Here is a 19436-nt window from a genome sequence, read left to right as displayed (position 1 = left end):
TCACTACAGGAGATGGTCAACTATATTACAGTGATGTAAAACATTGATCTCGCTACAGGAGATAGTCAGTTATATTATAGTGATGTAAAAAATTGATCTCACTACAGGAGATGGTCAATTATATTATAGTGATGTAAAACATTGATCTTATATGAGAATAGTGATGTAAAACATTGATCTCAATACAGGAGATAGTCAATTATATTATAGTGATGTAAAAAATTGATGTCACTAAAGGAGATAGTCAATTATATTATAGTGATGTGAAAAATTGATCTCACTACAGGAGATGGTCAACTATATAATAGTGATGTAAAACATTGATCTCACTACAGGAGATGGTCAACTATATGATAGTGTGGTATAGAAATAGCCATGATAATTTCTCTTTATTTCAGCTGGCCGGTGAGACTACAGACTGAATTATCCCCATATGTAGTCCTGATTTTGCTTTTTTCAGTAACGTGTCTGTGCCTGAGCGGCTGCGTATACAAGTTAGCCGGATTAGCATGGCCAACTACGAGGCTCTGCATTACGATAAGGACAAACTGCGGGAAGTCTGTAAGTGACTCTCCTCCTCGCTTGGGCTAATCAACGCTGTGCATGGGCGCTGCTTGTCCCTGCAAGCACGGTGCCAGAACAGTCGCCTAATACACGATGCTAGACTAGTGTCATACTTAGTATACCACTAACTACCACAATAGTCGCCTAATGCACCACGCTAGACTAGAGGCATATTTAGTACACCACTACCAGAATAGTTGCCTAGTAAACCACGCTAGACTAGTGTCATACTTAATACATGACTACCAGAATAGTCACCAAATAAACTATGCTAGACTAGTGTCATACTTAGTACATGACTACCACAATAGTCACCTAGTAAACCATGCTAGACTAGTGTCATACTTAGTACACCACTAGCACAATAGTCACCTAATAAACCACGCTAAATTAGTGTCATACTTAGTACATGACTACCAGAATAGTCACCCAATACACCACACTAGACTAGTGTCATACTTAGTACATGACTACCATAATAGTCACCTAATAAACCACGCTAGACTAGTGTCATACTTAGTACATGACTACCAGAATAGTCACCTAATATACAATGGTAGACTAGTGTCATACTTAGTACATGACTACCATAATAGTCACCTAATAAACCACGCTAGACTAGTGTCATACTTAGTACATGACTACCAGAATAGTCACCTAATATACAATGGTAGACTAGTGTCATACTTAGTACATGACTACCACAATAGTCACCTAATATAACATGCTAGACTAGTGTCATACTTAGTATATGTCTACCACAATAGTCACCTAATAAACCATGCTAGACTAGTGTCATACTTAGTACATGACTACCACAATAGTCACCTAATAAACCACGCTAGACTAGTGTCATACTTAGTACATGACTACCAGAATAGTCACTTAATAAACCACGCTAGATATTATTAGACAGCTTTGTAGAGTACTAAAATAGTATTGCATTGCTACTTATATACTAATACATATACCAGTATACTGGTGTAATATCTTAGTAGAACAGTATGAATATAGTGCTATATTTTTACTAATATTTACTAATAACACTAAAACTAATGTATAGTTTTCACTAATGTCATACTATAGCACTAGACTTTTACTTACATTATAGTACAAACAGCTAGCTTTTAGTTTTCGCTTTACTTCTGCTGATATATCTGTTGCTTCACTGGATACACTTTAATATTGCTCAACAGCCTGTCACATACACTTGGGATCACACAGTTCACTGTCACATACACTTAATATCACATAGTTCACTGTCACATACACTTAGTACCACACAGTTCACTGTGTCACATACACTTAGTATCACACAGTTCACTGTCACATACACTTAGTATCACACAGTTCACTGTGTCACATACACCTAGTATCACACAGTTCACTGTCACATACACTTGGTATCACACAGTTCACTGTGTCACATACACTTAGTATCACACAGTTCACTGGCACATACACTTAGTATCACACAGTTCACTGTGTCACATACAGCTAGTATCACACAGTCACATACACTTAGTACCACACAGTTCACTGTGTCACATACACTTAGTATCACACAGTTCATTGTCACATACACTTTAGTATAACACAATTCACTGTGTCATATAGAGTTAAGTATTCCACAGTTAACTGTGTGATATTTGCTAGGTTGTATCAGTATCTGTGATACTCCGCTGTTCTTCGTCTTGTCTATCACAAGCCACACCAGTAGTGAAATGAATGTCTTTTCCACTTCTCCTCTGTCACCATAGAGCTTGGTGTGTAGGGCAATATTGATGGACCACTCAGATTGCCTCAGTCTAAGATAGGTAGCACAGTCTGCAAGGTGTAATTGAAAGTGGGGGGTGGGGGCCCTGTCAGGTTGATGATTGAAAGTGGGGGTGGGGGCCCTGTCAGTTTGATGATTGAAAGTGGGGTGGGGGGGGGGCCTGTCAGGTTGATGATTGAAAGTGGGGGTGGGGGCCCTGTCAGTTTGATGATTGAAAATGAAAGTGGGGGTGGGGGCCCTGTCAGGTTGATGATTGAAAGTGGGGGTGGGGGCCCTGTCAGGTTGATGATTGAAAGTGGGAGTGGGGGCCCTGTCAGGTTGATGATTGAAACTGGGGGTGGGGGCCCTGTCAGGTTGATGATTGAAAGTGGGGGTGGGGGCCCTGTCAGGTTGAGATTGAAAGTGGGAGTGGGGGCCCTGTCAGGTTGATGATCTAGGAGAATGAAAATAGGAATATGTAAAGGTCTAACTTGTTGAGAGTTTGAGTGGCATACTCCCCCAAGAACAGTTTGAATTTCATGTGTTCAAATAGAGCATTCCCGGCATTTTGAGCACAGTAACAGTGAACAATTCTACGGCCCCTGGGTTGGGCACCTCTGTAGGATATACTCACTAATTGTGGGTTATGTTTCATGTTTGATACAAGTACTTATCAGAGGTTTCATAATATGAGTTATGACAGAGCTACTGTGGGGATATAAAACAATCTGTGTGAGACTACATAGTACATGTGTTGATAATAATCATGGTTACCATAGATACTCTCTGTGTGGCTGGACTGAATGAATCACTTTTTTGAAAGCTTTATCTAATATCTATAAATCGAGGCTTACTTACTGCACTTTAAGAGGAAAGATGTATTACACTCAAACACTGTTTCATCCTTTTCATTAGAGTCATAGTTTACTTTGCACAAATTTAATAGTACATGTATTTCTTTAACATCAAACTGTTTTTCTTTTTGTGTCATTGATATGTCAGATTAATATGATATACTTTACAATGACTACCATAGAAATGGAAGCCTTTGAAGGTTATATTGGCAGTTTAAAAAACAAAAAAACATTGGAGCTTTCTTTGTGATTGACAAATATTTTATTTATGTAAAGTTTATTTGAACATTTTAGATTAGTAAAACATGAACATCATTCAGCTAACTCAATAGCAATTATGAAGTCCATTAAGTTGAGTTATCATGTTGTATTATTTGTGTTCATTAATTCACATAATAAATTATAATTAAGTCCAGTGATAATTCATGATAACACTATTTGATGCCTGTTCATGTAATTGAAATGATGTGTTAGGAACATGTATTTCTTGTTAGCTGTCCCGCTTGGAATCATTGTCGTGGACAACAGCGCTGACCTTGAACAAGTGCGGGAGAAGATCAGCAAACTCAGTCTGGTGAGTCAATTTGTGTCTGTCCAATTCTGTGTCTCTATTTTGTTCATGTCTTCTACAGACAAAGTTTTCCTGGGTGATTTTATGTATAATTAAATATGCACATAGTTCAGCAGATTACAATTTAAGCTGTCAGCTTATATATATGAAATATCTTAGTGATATATTTGTATTGCATGTTGGCGTGGTATCTAGCTGTCAGTAGAGCGCTTGTGTAAGATGTTTGGGTCAAAGGATTGAACTCCTTCAGCAGACCCATTCTCTGATAGGTTTTCTCAAGATATCGAAGATGCTTTTCAGAAGAAGAAACACGTGTTTGCTACCTGGACAGATCTACAAAAGCAATCTGACAAATTCTGGACTGATGGCCTCATTGTCAAACTACATAGATATGGAATAACTGGAAACATGCTCTCATGGAACAAATCACACCTTCACAGCTGAAGAGCAAGGGTCACAGTTGACAGAAAAGAGAGCAAAAAAGTACTTTTGCAACATGTTGTCCCACAGGGAGGAGTCCTATCACTCGCCCTCTTCCTGATCTTTATCAACGATCTGATACAAGAACTCCACAAAGGAATACTAGCTGCTTTCTATGCTGATGACTTGGTGATGTGCTCTATCACTGAAGCAAACAGCGGGAATTATTAATAGGCAATACTCCACTGAAGAGTTAAGAAGAAGCAACATACCTTGGTGTCACCTTTGACAAGAAACAAACTTGGAAATCACACATCTAAAAAGCAGAAACAAAATCTAGACACAAGCTAGCCATTATGCGGAAACTAGCAGGGACTAGCTGGGGAGCAAATGAGAGGGTCCTCAACAGAGTATATGAAGGAACCATAAGACCTCATCTCAAGTACGGCTCAACAGCCTGGTCAACAACAGCAAAGACAAACCAGCAAACTCTAGACAAGCTTTGCGAATCATAACAGGATCTATGAAGTCTACACCTGGTAACAACGTGGCAAACACTGTTGCAATACAGCCACTCAGTAAGAGGAGAGACGCCAAGATCATTGTCCAGGCAGAGAAATTCAAGTACCTGCCCAACCATCCAATGAAACAGAGGATGGAGGGTTTGACAAAGAACCTTCTCAAACATAGCAGTTTCATCCATCAAAGTCAGACATTTATCAGAGAGCACGAAGCCAACCCTCTAACAGAGACTCTTCCATTTAGTCCAACAGTTCTTCCACAGCCATGGTGACATGGTCAAACGCCCTTTGACTATGGCCATGATCCATGAGCAGAACCCAGAAGAATCCTGGATCCATGCATACATGGATGGCTCATCAACAAATGTGGTGACCAATGGAGGTGCAGGCGTGTTTGTTAAGTTCCCCTCAGGAAACATCTCCAAAGGGGACATCCCAACCGGCACCTATAGTTCCAACTATATAATGCAGAGGCCCAAGCCCTAATGCAGGCCACTACCACGATTAAAGACTCCAAAGATGAATGTCAACAAATCGTCTTTCTGTCAGATGCTCATTCAGTCCTGCAAGCATTAGAAGGGGACAAAATTCTTCATCTAATAGTAGACATCCAAGAACTTACAAAGGAAAGACAAGTGGCCCTGCAATGGATTCCAGCTGACTGTGGGATCCCAGAAAATGAGGAAGCAGACAGGCTAGCCAAGCTAGGAGCAAAACAAATTCAACCAAACAACAGAGTTAGATTCTCCACAAAGAAAACCCTGATCAGGTCAGGCAATAGGCCTGGCTCAGTGAGTGATGATTATCACCTTCAGAGCACATCCTACAGCAGTGCCCAACCTATCAAGGTTTGAGACAATCTGAGTGGCCTATTGAAACAACAATTCAAACCAAACTCTATGATGACAGAGGAGAACTGGAAAAGACAGCTTATTTTATTTTACAGACTGAAGACTGAAAAAACCCACACCAAATAACCCATCAGCAGCCAGTGATTAATCAATGTGGTCTAAAGTACTAATCAAAATTATACCCAGGTGATTTTCCAGTCTTATATACTAGTTATGAAAATCCTTGGAATAAAAACCATAAAAATGTGTCAGTATTATCATGACCTGTTATGGTATTCAAACAACCGGTACCTAAAATGACAATAAATGACCTGTTATAAATAGAAATATGAGATTTATTTACAATTTTACTGCAAAACATATGTAATATGAAACAGACTATAACACCAAGTTTGATATTGAACACACCTGAGATCACCTCTCTACTTAGCTTAGTACTTGTGATTTCACCTGTCAAGTGTAATCAACATAAAGGATTTTCATAACTAATATATAAGATTGAAAAATCCCTTGGGTATAATTTTGATTAGTACTTTAGTTGTTTCATTAAACAATTCAAATGTTTCTATTGTATGCTATATATCTCATACAGCAATAAATGCAATTGTTTGTAATGGTTTTAAGACTAAAGCAAATAGTCACACAGACTTGTTGCATACAATTATACAAACAAATGGAACATATAAGACTAAATTCTTTCCAATTTATGCGACAAGTCAGTGTGACTAATGACATAATGAAACTGCCCCTTTACTAATGTTACGGTGTGTGTTGTGTTTACACCAGGATATCCATAACGGAGATGAGAACAACGAAGACACAATCTTGGACAACTCTTCCTCCCTGTTGCTGTCGAAGAAATGGTGTTTTCTCGACTGTAAGTACCATGGTGTTTTCTCTTGGATACTGCTGCATTCTCTCTTTCTCCTCTCCTCTCCTATCCTCTTCTCTCCTCTCCACTTCTCTCTTCACCCTTCCTCTCCTCTCCTCTCCTGTCCTGTCCTCTCCTCTCCTCTCCTCTCCTCTCCTCTCCTCTCCTCTCCTCTCCTCTCCTCTCCTCTCCTCTCCTCTCCTCTCCTCTCCTCTCCTCTCCTCTCCTCTCCTCTCCTCTCCTCTCCTCTCCTCTCCTCTCCTCTCCTCTCCTCTCCTCTCCTCTCCTCTCCTCTCCTCTCCTGTCCTCTCCTCTCCTCTCCTCTCCTCTCCTGTCCTCTCCTCTCCTCTCCTCTCCTGTCCTCTCCTGTCCTCTCCTCTCCTCTCCTCTCCTGTCCTCTCCTGTCCTCTCCTCTCCTCTCCTCTCCTCTCCTCTCCTGTCCTCTCCTGTCCTCTCCTCTCCTCTCCTGTCCTCTCCTCTCCTCTCCTCTCCTGTCCTCTCCTCTCCTCTCCTCTCCCGTCCTCTCCTCTCCTCTCCCCTCCTCTCCTGTCCTCTCCTCTCCTCTCCTGTCCTGTCCTCTCCTCTCCTCTCCTCTCCTCTCCTCTCCTCTCCTCTCCTCTCCTCTCCTCTCCTCTCCTCTCCTCTCCTCTCCTCTCCTCTCCTCTCCTGTCCTCTCCTCTCCTGTCCTCTCCTCTCCTCTCCTCTCCTCTCCTCTCCTCTCCTCTCCTCTCCTCTCCTCTCCTCTCCTCTCCTCTCCTGTCCTCTCCTGTCCTCTCCTCTCCTGTCCTCTCCTGTCCTCTCCTGTCCTCTCCTCTCCTGTCCTCTCCTCTCCTGTCCTCTCCTCTCCTCTCCTCTCCTCTCCTCTCCTCTCCTCTCCTCTCCTCTCCTCTCCTCTCCTCTCCTCTCCTCTCCTCTCCTCTCCTCTCCTCTCCTCTCCTCTCTCTAATCTCCTCCCACCTCGGTCTCTCTCATACACATTCCGTACTCACAAAAATCAAGGGTAAATATGTAAGATTTTTCTAGAGAAAATGTGCACATAAGGAATATAGAACATAATGTAAAAACCTGTATAAAGGAACACCTAACCAATCAAGATGAAAAATTAATAAATTGATCCTATAGATTCATCAAATAGTGAATTTTCAGTGCACCTCAGTTTGAAGGGTCTTTGCTCTTCTAGCACCCAGTCCCTGGCCCTGGATTGACATGTGTATATTCTTCTTGTACAATATAAAATTATGTTTTTCAGCTACGACAGCGGAGCGTTTTTTCCGAATTGACCGCGCTCAGGAGCACCTGCACTACATAACGGACATATCATCCGAAGACCTGTACATCCTTGACCCTGACCTCTCGTCCAACGTTGCCATCGTCACCACTAGCAACGGGGACAGTCATCCTGTAATAACCGATGTCGGCAACTGCCAGAAAACGGAAGATGGGGAGCTCATATTCACATTCCCATTGCCAGTGACCCCTCCAAAATCACCCAATCGGGGCAGGTATGTGCTACGCTAATATTTATCACTGTTAGCAGATGATAATCCACTGAATGCCACAGTGTGTGCTGGTCGATATTGTTTACTTAATCCTCCAAATGCCACAGTGTGGGCTGGTCAATATTACTGACTTATTCCTCCGAATGCCACAGTGTGGGCTGTCAATATTACTGACTTATTCCTCCGAATGCCACAGTGTGGGCTGGTCAATATTACTGACTTATTCCTCCGAATGCCACAGTGTGGGCTGGTCAATATTACTGACTTACTCCACTGAATGCCACAGTGTGGGCTGGTCAATATTACTGACTTACTCCACTGAATGCCACAGTGTGGGCTGGTCAATATTACTGACTTACTCCTCCAAATGCTGGTCAATATTACTGACTTACTCCCTGAATGCCACAGTGAATGCCACAAATGCCACAGTGTGTTGTGTCCCCTTCTATGTCCCCATATTAAAGTGTGGGCTGGTCAATATTACTGACTTACTCCACTGAATGCCACAGTGTGGGCTGGTCAATATTACTGACTTATTCCTCCAAATGCCACAGTGTGTTGTGACCCCTTCTATGTCCCCATATTAAAGATAATAGGTTTTATAAGATTGTAGTTGTGACCCCTTCTATGTCCCCATATTAAAGATAATAGGTTTTATAAGATTGTAGTTGTGACCCCTTCTATGTCCCCATATTAAAGATAATAGGTTTTATAAGATTGTAGTTGTGACCCCTTGTATGTCCCCATATTGTAGGTTTTATTAATTACATTGTTTATAGTTGTGTTGCTCATGTTATTTTACTATCAGTCTGCATGATACATTAGGTTGCTATGGTTATTTGTAGCAGTAGATGTATGTGTTTAAGTGTACTTGTTTTATGCAGCAGTCATGTTCTATGTCTACATGAATCATAATGATTTATATAGGTGTAATAAGAATATTATAATGCTTGTATATAAATTATGCTAATGTTACCCCTAGAGGTTATAATTAATGCAAACTATACACTTAACAGAGATCATATATTCTAACACATATCTTCACTGTGTATATTATAGGAATATTTGATCACGTTGTAATATCAAACTTTTCTTTCTAATGATGAATATATATTCATGTTGCAGAAGGTCAGACAGTAACAGTTTTTATTATTCATAGTTTCCATTGTTGAAATCATTAAATTGTGAATGTGTCTGTTCAAATTATATACTCCGGATTTATACTTTAAAAACGGTTTGTATTTTAAAAAGGTGAAAACAACAATTTATAACTAATGTAAAATAATAGAATTATGGTGAAAACAATAATTTATGACTTGTTAAATGATAAAGTTTTATACAAGTATTTTAAAACTTATGCTTGAAATGTGTACTAATGTAGCTAAATGACATATTTGTTGCATAATTTGATCATTATAATTTTTTATTTAACTTAACAGATTTTTTTTCTTGAGGGGGGGGGGGGGTGTTGTTTTTCAAAACTAAATGGATAGGTTGTTTACCCATGATCACTTCAAACCAGGTACAGTAGAATTCCATTGGCTCGAACGCCCAATGGTCGAACCTACCGGTATTCTTGAACCAAGAACAAAAGTCCCGATTTTTCTCTCTATTAAACCCTTTTATTTTGGTGCTGATTGGTCAAATACCCCTAGGGTCGAACAGAAGCTTTCTCTCGAACCGATTTATTGGTCCGAACTGTAAAATTAAATATATTTAGCTCGAACAGCTAAGTCTATGCGAAGAAATATATATATATATATATATATATTTATGTAGGAATTTTTCATCGACCTGGATGCAGCCTAACGGTAGAAAAATAGCCATGGTTGTGGATAATTGTCCCGCCCACCCTAAACTGAAATGTCTGAAAGTTATTGACCTGATCTTTTTGGCACCTAACACAACCAGTCAAACACAGCCCATGGACCAAGGCATGATAAACAACCTGAAAAGCCCCTACAAACAACTTGCTATCATGAAGCAGCTCCATACAGCAGACAGAAACACAGACGTGCTAATAACGGTACTGGATGCAATGTATTTGATGCAGGTGACACACAAAACAATAGCTAATTGTTTCCGTCACGCCAAGTTTGTTTCCAGCTCTAATGATGACACGACTGTGAATGGAGTTTTATATATTCTCTATTATATAAATTTGTCAATCGTATTTGTTTATTAACACTGATAAATAATTGTTACAAATATATATATCATCCAACATTTGACGGCGACTTCGATACTCATGAGTCAGTCGGATCATCTTCCCCAAGCCAGTTTTATGGAAATATGCAAAGTTGTCCGATTGCTTTTTGTGTTACAGAAGCACCCGATAACGGCCAAATGCATGGTTCGAACTACCCAAGGGGTCGAACAGATTTTGATGCACAGACAGTGTTCGAGCCAATGAGATTCTACTGTAGTTATTTTATCTGATAATAAGCTTATTAAAATCATTTCAAACCAGGTAGTTATTTTATCTGATAATAAGCTTATTAAAATCACTTCAAACCAGGTAGTTATTTTATCTGATAATAAGCTTATTAAAATCACTTCAAACCAGGTAGTTATTTTATCTGATAATAAGCTTATTAAAATCACTTCAAACCAGGTAGTTATTTTATGTGATAATAATTAAGCTTATTAAAATCATTTCAAACCAGGTAGTTATTTTATCTGATAATAAGCTTATTAAAATCATTTCAAACCAGGTAGTTATTTTATCTGATAATAAGCTTATTAAAATCATTTCAAACCATGTAGTTATTTTATCTGATAATAAGCTTATTAAAATCATTTCAAACCAGGTAGTTATTTTATCTGATAATAAGCTTATTAAAATCATTTCAAACCAAGTAGTTATTTTATCTGATAATAAGCTTATTAAAATCATTTCATAAAAATATTAGGTTTCTGGGTTGGTATGGTGGTATAGGTAGGTTGACCTTTAAATTACTGGATTCATTTTTCACAATAAAACTATTGTCCGAACCAAAAAAGTACAAAAGACTACTCTCCTACCTTTAATTGCCGTTAGATTTCCTCCAAAGTTTGCCCAGACACAAATCGCAAAAAAACGCACTACAAATATACAGATTCCACACACGAGACTGCAACGATGTCGCCGATATTGTCTTTGCAGAGATTGCATAGGGGAAAATACATGCAGTTTTCTGCCGTCTGCCATGTTGCTTGTTTATGGAATACTCTTCAAGAGGTGTGAAACCCTCCAAAGTATGTGACACAATTACTATGAAATCGATGATCTCTAGTGGTATCATTAAATAATAATAATAATAAAAATTTCTCGTAGTTGTTAACAATTTGGTTCAGACAATAGACATCCATATTGCTCTTGTACCATGTTTATTCTATAAACATCACTAAGTCAGTGATACATTGGCTCCCAACACACTAAAACTAGACATCCATATTGCTCTTGTACCATGTTTATTCTATAAACATCACTAAGTCAGTGATACATTGGCTCCCAACACACTAAAACTAGACATCCATATTGCTATTGTACCATGTTTATTCTATAAACATCACTAAGTCAGTGATACATTGGCTCCCAACACACTAAAACTAGACATACATATTGCTCTTGTACCATGTTTATTCTATAAACATCACTAAGTCAGTGATACATTGGCTCCCAACACACTAAAACTAGACATCCATATTGCTCTTGTACCATGTTTATTCTATAAACATCACTAAGTCAGTGATACATTGGCTCCCAACACACTAAAACTAGACATCCATATTGCTCTTGTACCATGTTTATTCTATAAACATCACTAAGTCAGTGATACATTGGCTCCCAACACACTAAAACTAGACATCCATATTGCTCTTGTACCATGTTTATTCTATAAACATCACTAAGTCAGTGATACATTGGCTCCCAACACACTAAAACTAGACATCCATATTGCTATTGTACCATGTTTATTCTATAAACATCACTAAGTCAGTGATACATTGGCTCCCAACACACTAAAACTAGACATCCATATTGCTCTTGTACCATGTTTATTCTATAAACATCACTAAGTCAGTGATACATTGGCTCCCAACACACTAAAACTAGACATCCATATTGCTCTTGTACCATGTTTATTCTATAAACATCACTAAGTCAGTGATACATTGGCTCCCAACACACTAAAACTAGACATCCATATTGCTCTTGTACCATGTTTATTCTATAAACATCACTAAGTCAGTGATACATTGGCTCCCAGCACACTAAAACTAGACATCCATATTGCTCTTGTACCATGTTTATTCTATAAACATCACTAAGTCAGTGATACATTGGCTCCCAACACACTAAAACTAGACATCCATATTGCTCTTGTACCATGTTTATTCTATAAACATCACTAAGTCAGTGATACATTGGCTCCCAACACACTAAAACTAGACATCCATATTGCTCTTGTACCATGTTTATTCTATAAACATCACTAAGTCAGTGATACATTGGCTCCCAACACACTAAAACTAGACATCCATATTGCTCTTGTACCATGTTTATTCTATAAACATCACTAAGTCAGTGATACATTGGCTCCCAACACACTAAAACTAGACATCCATATTGCTCTTGTACCATGTTTATTCTATAAACATCACTAAGTCAGTGATACATTGGCTCCCAACACACTAAAACTAGACATCCATATTGCTCTTGTACCATGTTTATTCTATAAACATCACTAAGTCAGTGATACATTGGCTCCCAACACACTAAAACTAGACATCCATATTGCTCTTGTACCATGTTTATTCTATAAACATCACTAAGTCAGTGATACATTGGCTCCCAACACACTAAAACTAGACATCCATATTGCTCTTGTACCATGTTTATTCTATAAACATCACTAAGTCAGTGATACATTGGCTCCCAACACACTAAAACTAGACATCCATATTGCTCTTGTACCATGTTTATTCTATAAACATCACTAAGTCAGTGATACATTGGCTCCCAACACACTAAAACTAGACATCCATATTGCTCTTGTACCATGTTTATTCTATAAACATCACTAAGTCAGTGATACATTGGCTCCCAACACACTAAAACTAGACATCCATATTGCTCTTGTACCATGTTTATTCTATAAACATCACTAAGTCAGTGATACATTGGCTCCCAACACACTAAAACTAGACATCCATATTGCTCTTGTACCATGTTTATTCTATAAACATCACTAAGTCAGTGATACATTGGCTCCCAACACACTAAAACTAGACATCCATATTGCTCTTGTACCATGTTTATTCTATAAACATCACTAAGTCAGTGATACATTGGCTCCCAACACACTAAAACTAGACATCCATATTGCTATTGTACCATGTTTATTCTATAAAACATCACTAAGTCAGTGATACATTGGCTCCCAACACACTAAAACTAGACATCCATATTGCTCTTGTACCATGTTTATTCTATAAACATCACTAAGTCAGTGATACATTGGCTCCCAACACACTAAAACTAGACATCCATATTGCTCTTGTACCATGTTTATTCTATAAACATCACTAAGTCAGTGATACATTGGCTCCCAACACACTAAAACTAGACATCCATATTGCTCTTGTACCATGTTTATTCTATAAACATCACTAAGTCAGTGATACATTGGCTCCCAACCATCAAACCACTGTATTTGATTTCTGGGGTTAATAAACTTTCTTTTTAAAAAATAAAACTATATGTTGAGGTGAGTACAAGTTTATACAATTTGTTGGCATATTTTCTCTTTAAAAATGTATAAATACACAAAATATTGTATATATAAATGGTAAATATTACTTTAAGGGTTTTTCAAATTTTTGTAATATTTTAGACCACTTACTGTTGTTTAAAATTATGCCCCCTCCCCCTCCAAAAAAAACAACAAAAAACAAACAAACCCAACAACAATGAAGTGAAGATTACTTAAATTTATGGCCAGATGGCCAATATCTATGGTCATTTATGGCCAGATGGCCGATATCTATGGACATTTATGACCAGATGGCCGATATCTATGGTCATTTATGGCCAGATGGCCGATATCTATGGTCATTTATGGCCAGATGGCCAATATCTATGGTCATTATTTCCAATCACTGCTTTTTCTCATTACAATTTATTTTGAAAACTAACTACAATTCATATCTCAATATTTTGTGATTTTCTTTGTTGGTAAAACAGTCAAATGTATTATCAAATTAGCTGTCACAATCAGCTATTGATTTTTCAAACTGACTGGAACGTTCTGCCATTGTTTCTAAATTGTCAAATTTCCCAGTTATTTCTCACTAAAATAAAAATCACTTAAAATGTTTTTAAATTGGCTATTGACTCTGCTAAGCCTATTTCCAGTTGTTCTGTTATTATTTCTGGCCAGTATCATGTAAAATTGATAAAAAATGAATTAGTAAATGTATTTCATGTTTCACACAGTACGTTGACTTGGGTGACATCAGTTGAAATATCTCACCTGCAGTATCCTAAAGGTCAATCAATATAGATCTGAATCCAGATAAAATGTGTCACCATTTTTATCTTTTTAAAAAAGTATTTTTTTACCAAAGGTAAATACACTCGGTTATAGTTATAGCACAAAATAAGCAGCTAATTTCTTATAGCAAGTGTGTATGTTGTTTCCTTAACACAGGAAGAAAAACCGAAAAATCTCCTACTCGCATTCCGATCGGCAGAAGAATTATGATAGAAGTCGCTTTAAGAAGCGTGTTCGAGAACGAGCCAGGTTTCTTATCAGCTAGTTACGTCCCTTTGCTTGGGACTGCCTCACGCCACTTTCTCATCATTAACTCTCTATTTGCCCTTACAGTTCTCTTTCTTTTGTTAACACAGAGTGGTTGCCTTTGCTCGTTTTAGCTTCTCAGTTGTAGCTGTAGGTGAGGCATCATAGCACTAGAATCCATTACATGATATGATAATCCAAATATCCTAGCACTAGAATATGATACGATAACCCAGATATCCTAGCACTAGAATCCAGTACATGATATGATAATTCAGATATTCTGGCACTAGAATCCATTACATGATATGATAACCCAGATATCCTGGCACTAGAATCCATTACATGATACGATAACCCAGATATCCTGGCACTAGAATCCATTACATGATACGATAACCCAGATATCCTGGCACTAGAATCCATTACATGATACGATAACCCAGATATCCTGGCACTAGAATCCATTACATGATATGATCCAGGTATCATAGCACTAGAATCCATTACATGATATGATCCAGGTATCATAGCACTAGAATCCATTACATGATATGATCCAGGTATCATAGCACTAGAATCCATTACATGATATGATCCAGGTATCATAGCAATAGAATCTTATTACATGATTTGATCTAGGCATCATAGCAATAGAATCCATTACATGATATGATCCAGGCATCATAGCACTAGAATCTTATTACACGATATGATCCAGGCATCATAGTAATAGAATCCATACATAATATGATCCAGGCATCATAGCACTAGAATCTTATTACACGATATGATCCAGGCATCATAGTAATAGAATCCATTACATGTTATGATCCAGGCATCATAGTAATAGAATCCATACATAATATGATCCAGGTATCATAGCACTAGAATCTATTACATGATATGATCCAGGCATCATAGCACTAGAATCTATTACATGATATGATCCAGGTATCATAGCAATAGAATCTATTACATGATATGATCCAGGCATCATAGCACTAGAATCTTATTACACGATATGATCCAGGCATCATAGCACTAGAATCTATTACATGATATGATCCAGGCATCATAGCACTAGAATCTATTACATGATATGATCCAGGTATCATAGCACTAGAATCTTATTACATGATATGATCCAGGCATCATAGTAATAGAATCCATTACATGATATGATCCAGGTATCATAGCACTAGAATCCATTACATGATATGATCCAGGTATCATAGCACTAGAATCCATTACATGATATGATCCAGGTATCATAGCACTAGAATCTATTACATGATATGATCCAGGCATCATAGCACTAGAATCCATTACATGATATGATCCAGGTATCATAGCACTAGAATCCATTACATGATATGATCCAGGTATCATAGCAATAGAATCTTATTACATGATTTGATCTAGGCATCATAGCAATAGAATCCATTACATGATATGATCCAGGCATCATAGCACTAGAATCTTATTACACGATATGATCCAGGCATCATAGTAATAGAATCCATACATAATATGATCCAGGCATCATAGCACTAGAATCTTATTACACGATATGATCCAGGCATCATAGTAATATAATCCATTACATGTTATGATCCAGGCATCATAGCAATAGAATCCATTACATGATATGATCCAGGCATCATAGCACTAGGCCGGCCTCGGTGGCATCGTGGTAGGCCATCGGTCTACAGGCTGGTAGGTATTGGGTTCGGATCTCAGTCGAGGCATGGGATTTTTAATCCAGATACCGACTCCAAACCCTGAGTGAGTGCTCCGCAAGGCTCAATGGGTAGGTGTACACACTTGCACCGACCAGTGATCCATAACTGGTTCAACAAAGGCCATGGTTTGTGCTATTCTGCCTGTGGGAAGCGCAAATAAAAGATCCCTTGCTGCTAATCGGAAAGAGTAGCCCATGTAGTGGTGACAGCGGGTTTCCTCTCAAAATCTGTGTGGTCCTTGATCATATGTCTGACCCTATATAACCGTAAATAAAATGTGTTGAGTGCATTGTTAAATAAAACATTTCTTTTTTTCTCTTTTTTCATAGCACTAGAATCTTATTACATGATATGATCCAGGTATCATAGCACTAGAATCTTATTACATGATATGATCCAGGCATCATAGCACTAGAATTTTATTACATGATATGATCCAGGTATCATAGCACTAGAATCTATTACATGATATGATCCAGGCATCATAGCACTAGAATCTTATTACATGATATGATCCAGGCATCATAGCGCTACAATCTATTACATGATTTGATCCAGGTATCATAGCACTAGAATCTTATTACATGATATGATCCAGGCATCATAGCACTAGAATCTATTACATGATATGATCCAGGCATCATAGTAATAGAATCCATTACATGATATGATCCAGGTATCATAGCACTAGAATCTAATTACATGATTTGATCTAGGCATCATAGCAATAGAATCCATTACATGATATGATCCAGGCATCATAGCACTAGAATCCCTTACATGACGATAATTGCAAATCTATAAACTCCATACGGTTATGTCCATTGTAAACTGAATTGGTTTTTGTTTACAGAACTGTATATTTGGTATTTCATGAAAAAATACCTGGCTACAATCTAACTGTTGACCCTTGAACCATCAGCTTGGCCTGTTCCAATTGCTAATGGCGTCATTAGCTTTTTGGGTGTTATTTTCTTTTGATCCCGGAAAAAGAAAGTAATTAACCAATCACAATACAGAACATACTTGCACTAGAATGGCACTAGAATCCATTACATGATATGACAATCAGATGTCCTGGCACTAGAATACACATATTACGTGAGGCATCACAGCATGAGAATGTGTTACCTGATAGATGGTATGCAAGGCTCAATAGCATAGGCACCCATGAGCTGACCTGACCTGACCCTAACACCTAATAGTAATAGCTGTAGGTGAGGCTGTAGTGTGTTACATAGCAGTATTCCTCCTCATTGTAGGAACCCATGAGCTGACCTGACCTGACCTGACCTGACCTGACCTGACCCTAACACCTAATAGTAATAGCTGTAGGTGAGGCTGTAGTGTGTTACATAGCAGTATTCCTCCTCATTGTAGGAACCCATGAGCTGACCTGACCTGACCTGACCTGACCTGACCTGACCTGACCTGACCTGACCCTAACACCTAATACCTAATAGTAATAGCTGTAGGTGAGGCTGTAGTGTGTTACATAGCAGTATTCCTCCTCATTGTAGGAACCCATGAGCTGACCTGACCTGACCTGACATGACCTGACCCTAACACCTAATACCTAATAGTAATAGCTGTAGGTGAGGCTGTAGTGTGTTACATAGCAGTATTCCTCTTCATTGTAGGAACCCATGAGCTGACCTGACCTGACCTGACCTGACCTGACCCTAACACCTAATAGTAATAGCTGTAGGTGAGGCTGTAGTGTGTTACATAGCAGTATTCCTCCTCATTGTAGGAACCCATGAGCTGACCTGACCTGACCTGACCTGACCTGACCTGACCTGACCTGACCTGACCTGACCCTAACACCTAATACCTAATAGTAATAGCTGTAGGTGAGGCTGTAGTGTGTTACATAGCAGTATTCCTCCTCATTGTAGGAACCCATGAGCTGACCTGACCTGACCTGACATGACCTGACCCTAACACCTAATACCTAATAGTAATAGCTGTAGGTGAGGCTGTAGTGTGTTACATAGCAGTATTCCTCTTCATTGTAGGAACCCATGAGCTGACCTGACCTGACCTGACATGACCTGACCCTAACACCTAATAGTAATAGCTGTAGGTGAGGCTGTAGTGTGTTACATAGCAGTATCCTCCTCATTGTAGGAACCCATGAGCTGACCTGACCTGACCTGACCTGACCTGACCTGACCTGACCTGACCTGACCCTAACACCTAATAGTAATAGCTGTAGGTGAGGTTGTAGTGTGTTACATAGCAGTATTCCTCCTCGTTGTAGGAACCCATGAGCTGACCTGACCTGACCTGACCTGACCTGACCTGACCCTAACACCTAATAGTAATAGCTGTAGGTGAGGCTGTAGTGTGTTACATAGCAGTATTCCTCCTCAATGTAGGAACCCAGCCTTGTTTTTAGTTAGGGCATCTTGGCACTAAAACACAGCAGGTCAAATTAGCATGTTTAAATAGATGTTTCTACACGCTCATCATGAGATGTAAGTATTAAAAAGTGGTAAATGGCTCTTTTCAGTACCTAGATATCATTGACCAAGAATAACAAACTCTGTCAGCAATATCAAATATATTGCAGCTAGACCTTGTTAATTCTCAGTTGATGATATATTTACACAAGATGGTCACTGTTTGTTTTCAGTATCTAGATATAAATGTACCAATTCAAGATGGTTACTGTTTTCAGCAACTAGATATATCAACACAATATAATAACTGGTTGTTTTCACTATCAACACAAGTTGGTTACAGGTTTTTTTTTTATATTTCACAAGATGGTTACTGTTTTGAGTATTTAAATATATCAACACAAGATGGTTTCTGTTTTCAGTAGTTAGATATATCAACACAAGATGGCTACAGTTTTCAGTATTTGATATATAAACATAAGATGGCTACAGTTTTCAGTATTTAGACATATCAACACAAGATATCTACAGTGTTCAGTATTTGTTATATAAACACAAGATGGCTACAGTTTTCAGTATTTAGACATATCAACA

At 38.4% G+C, this 19436-nt stretch overlaps 2 protein-coding genes across 8 annotated transcripts in view; one reads left to right on the top strand and one right to left on the bottom strand.

Annotated features, from left to right (window-relative positions):
- The window catches only part of LOC121371904 (diacylglycerol kinase iota-like), a 314790-nt gene that overhangs the window by 31305 nt on the left and 264049 nt on the right, over positions 1 to 19436 (bottom strand). The gene's annotated exons all lie outside the window — the stretch shown is intronic.
- LOC121371905 (diacylglycerol kinase zeta-like) overlaps positions 414 to 19436 on the top strand; it is a 57845-nt gene continuing 38822 nt past the window's right edge. For 2 of the 5 annotated variants that reach the window (XM_041498143.1, XM_041498141.1), the window contains exons 1-5: positions 415 to 561; positions 3669 to 3748; positions 6324 to 6414; positions 7658 to 7910; positions 14603 to 14695. In XM_041498143.1, the coding sequence (XP_041354077.1) occupies positions 510 to 561; positions 3669 to 3748; positions 6324 to 6414; positions 7658 to 7910; positions 14603 to 14695 (569 nt within the window). In that variant the 5' untranslated portion in view covers positions 415 to 509. Of the gene's footprint in view, positions 562 to 3668; positions 3749 to 6323; positions 6415 to 7657; positions 7911 to 14602; positions 14696 to 19436 lie in introns of all 5 variants that reach the window. The other 3 variants (XM_041498145.1, XM_041498142.1, XM_041498146.1) reach the window with 2 other exon arrangements.

Source organism: Gigantopelta aegis, chromosome 4 (assembly GCF_016097555.1).
Source record: "Gigantopelta aegis isolate Gae_Host chromosome 4, Gae_host_genome, whole genome shotgun sequence".
Taxonomy (NCBI): Eukaryota; Metazoa; Mollusca; class Gastropoda; order Neomphalida; family Peltospiridae; genus Gigantopelta; species Gigantopelta aegis.
Note: the sequence above shows the minus strand (reverse complement) of the source record. Positions and strands in the feature narration are given on the sequence as shown.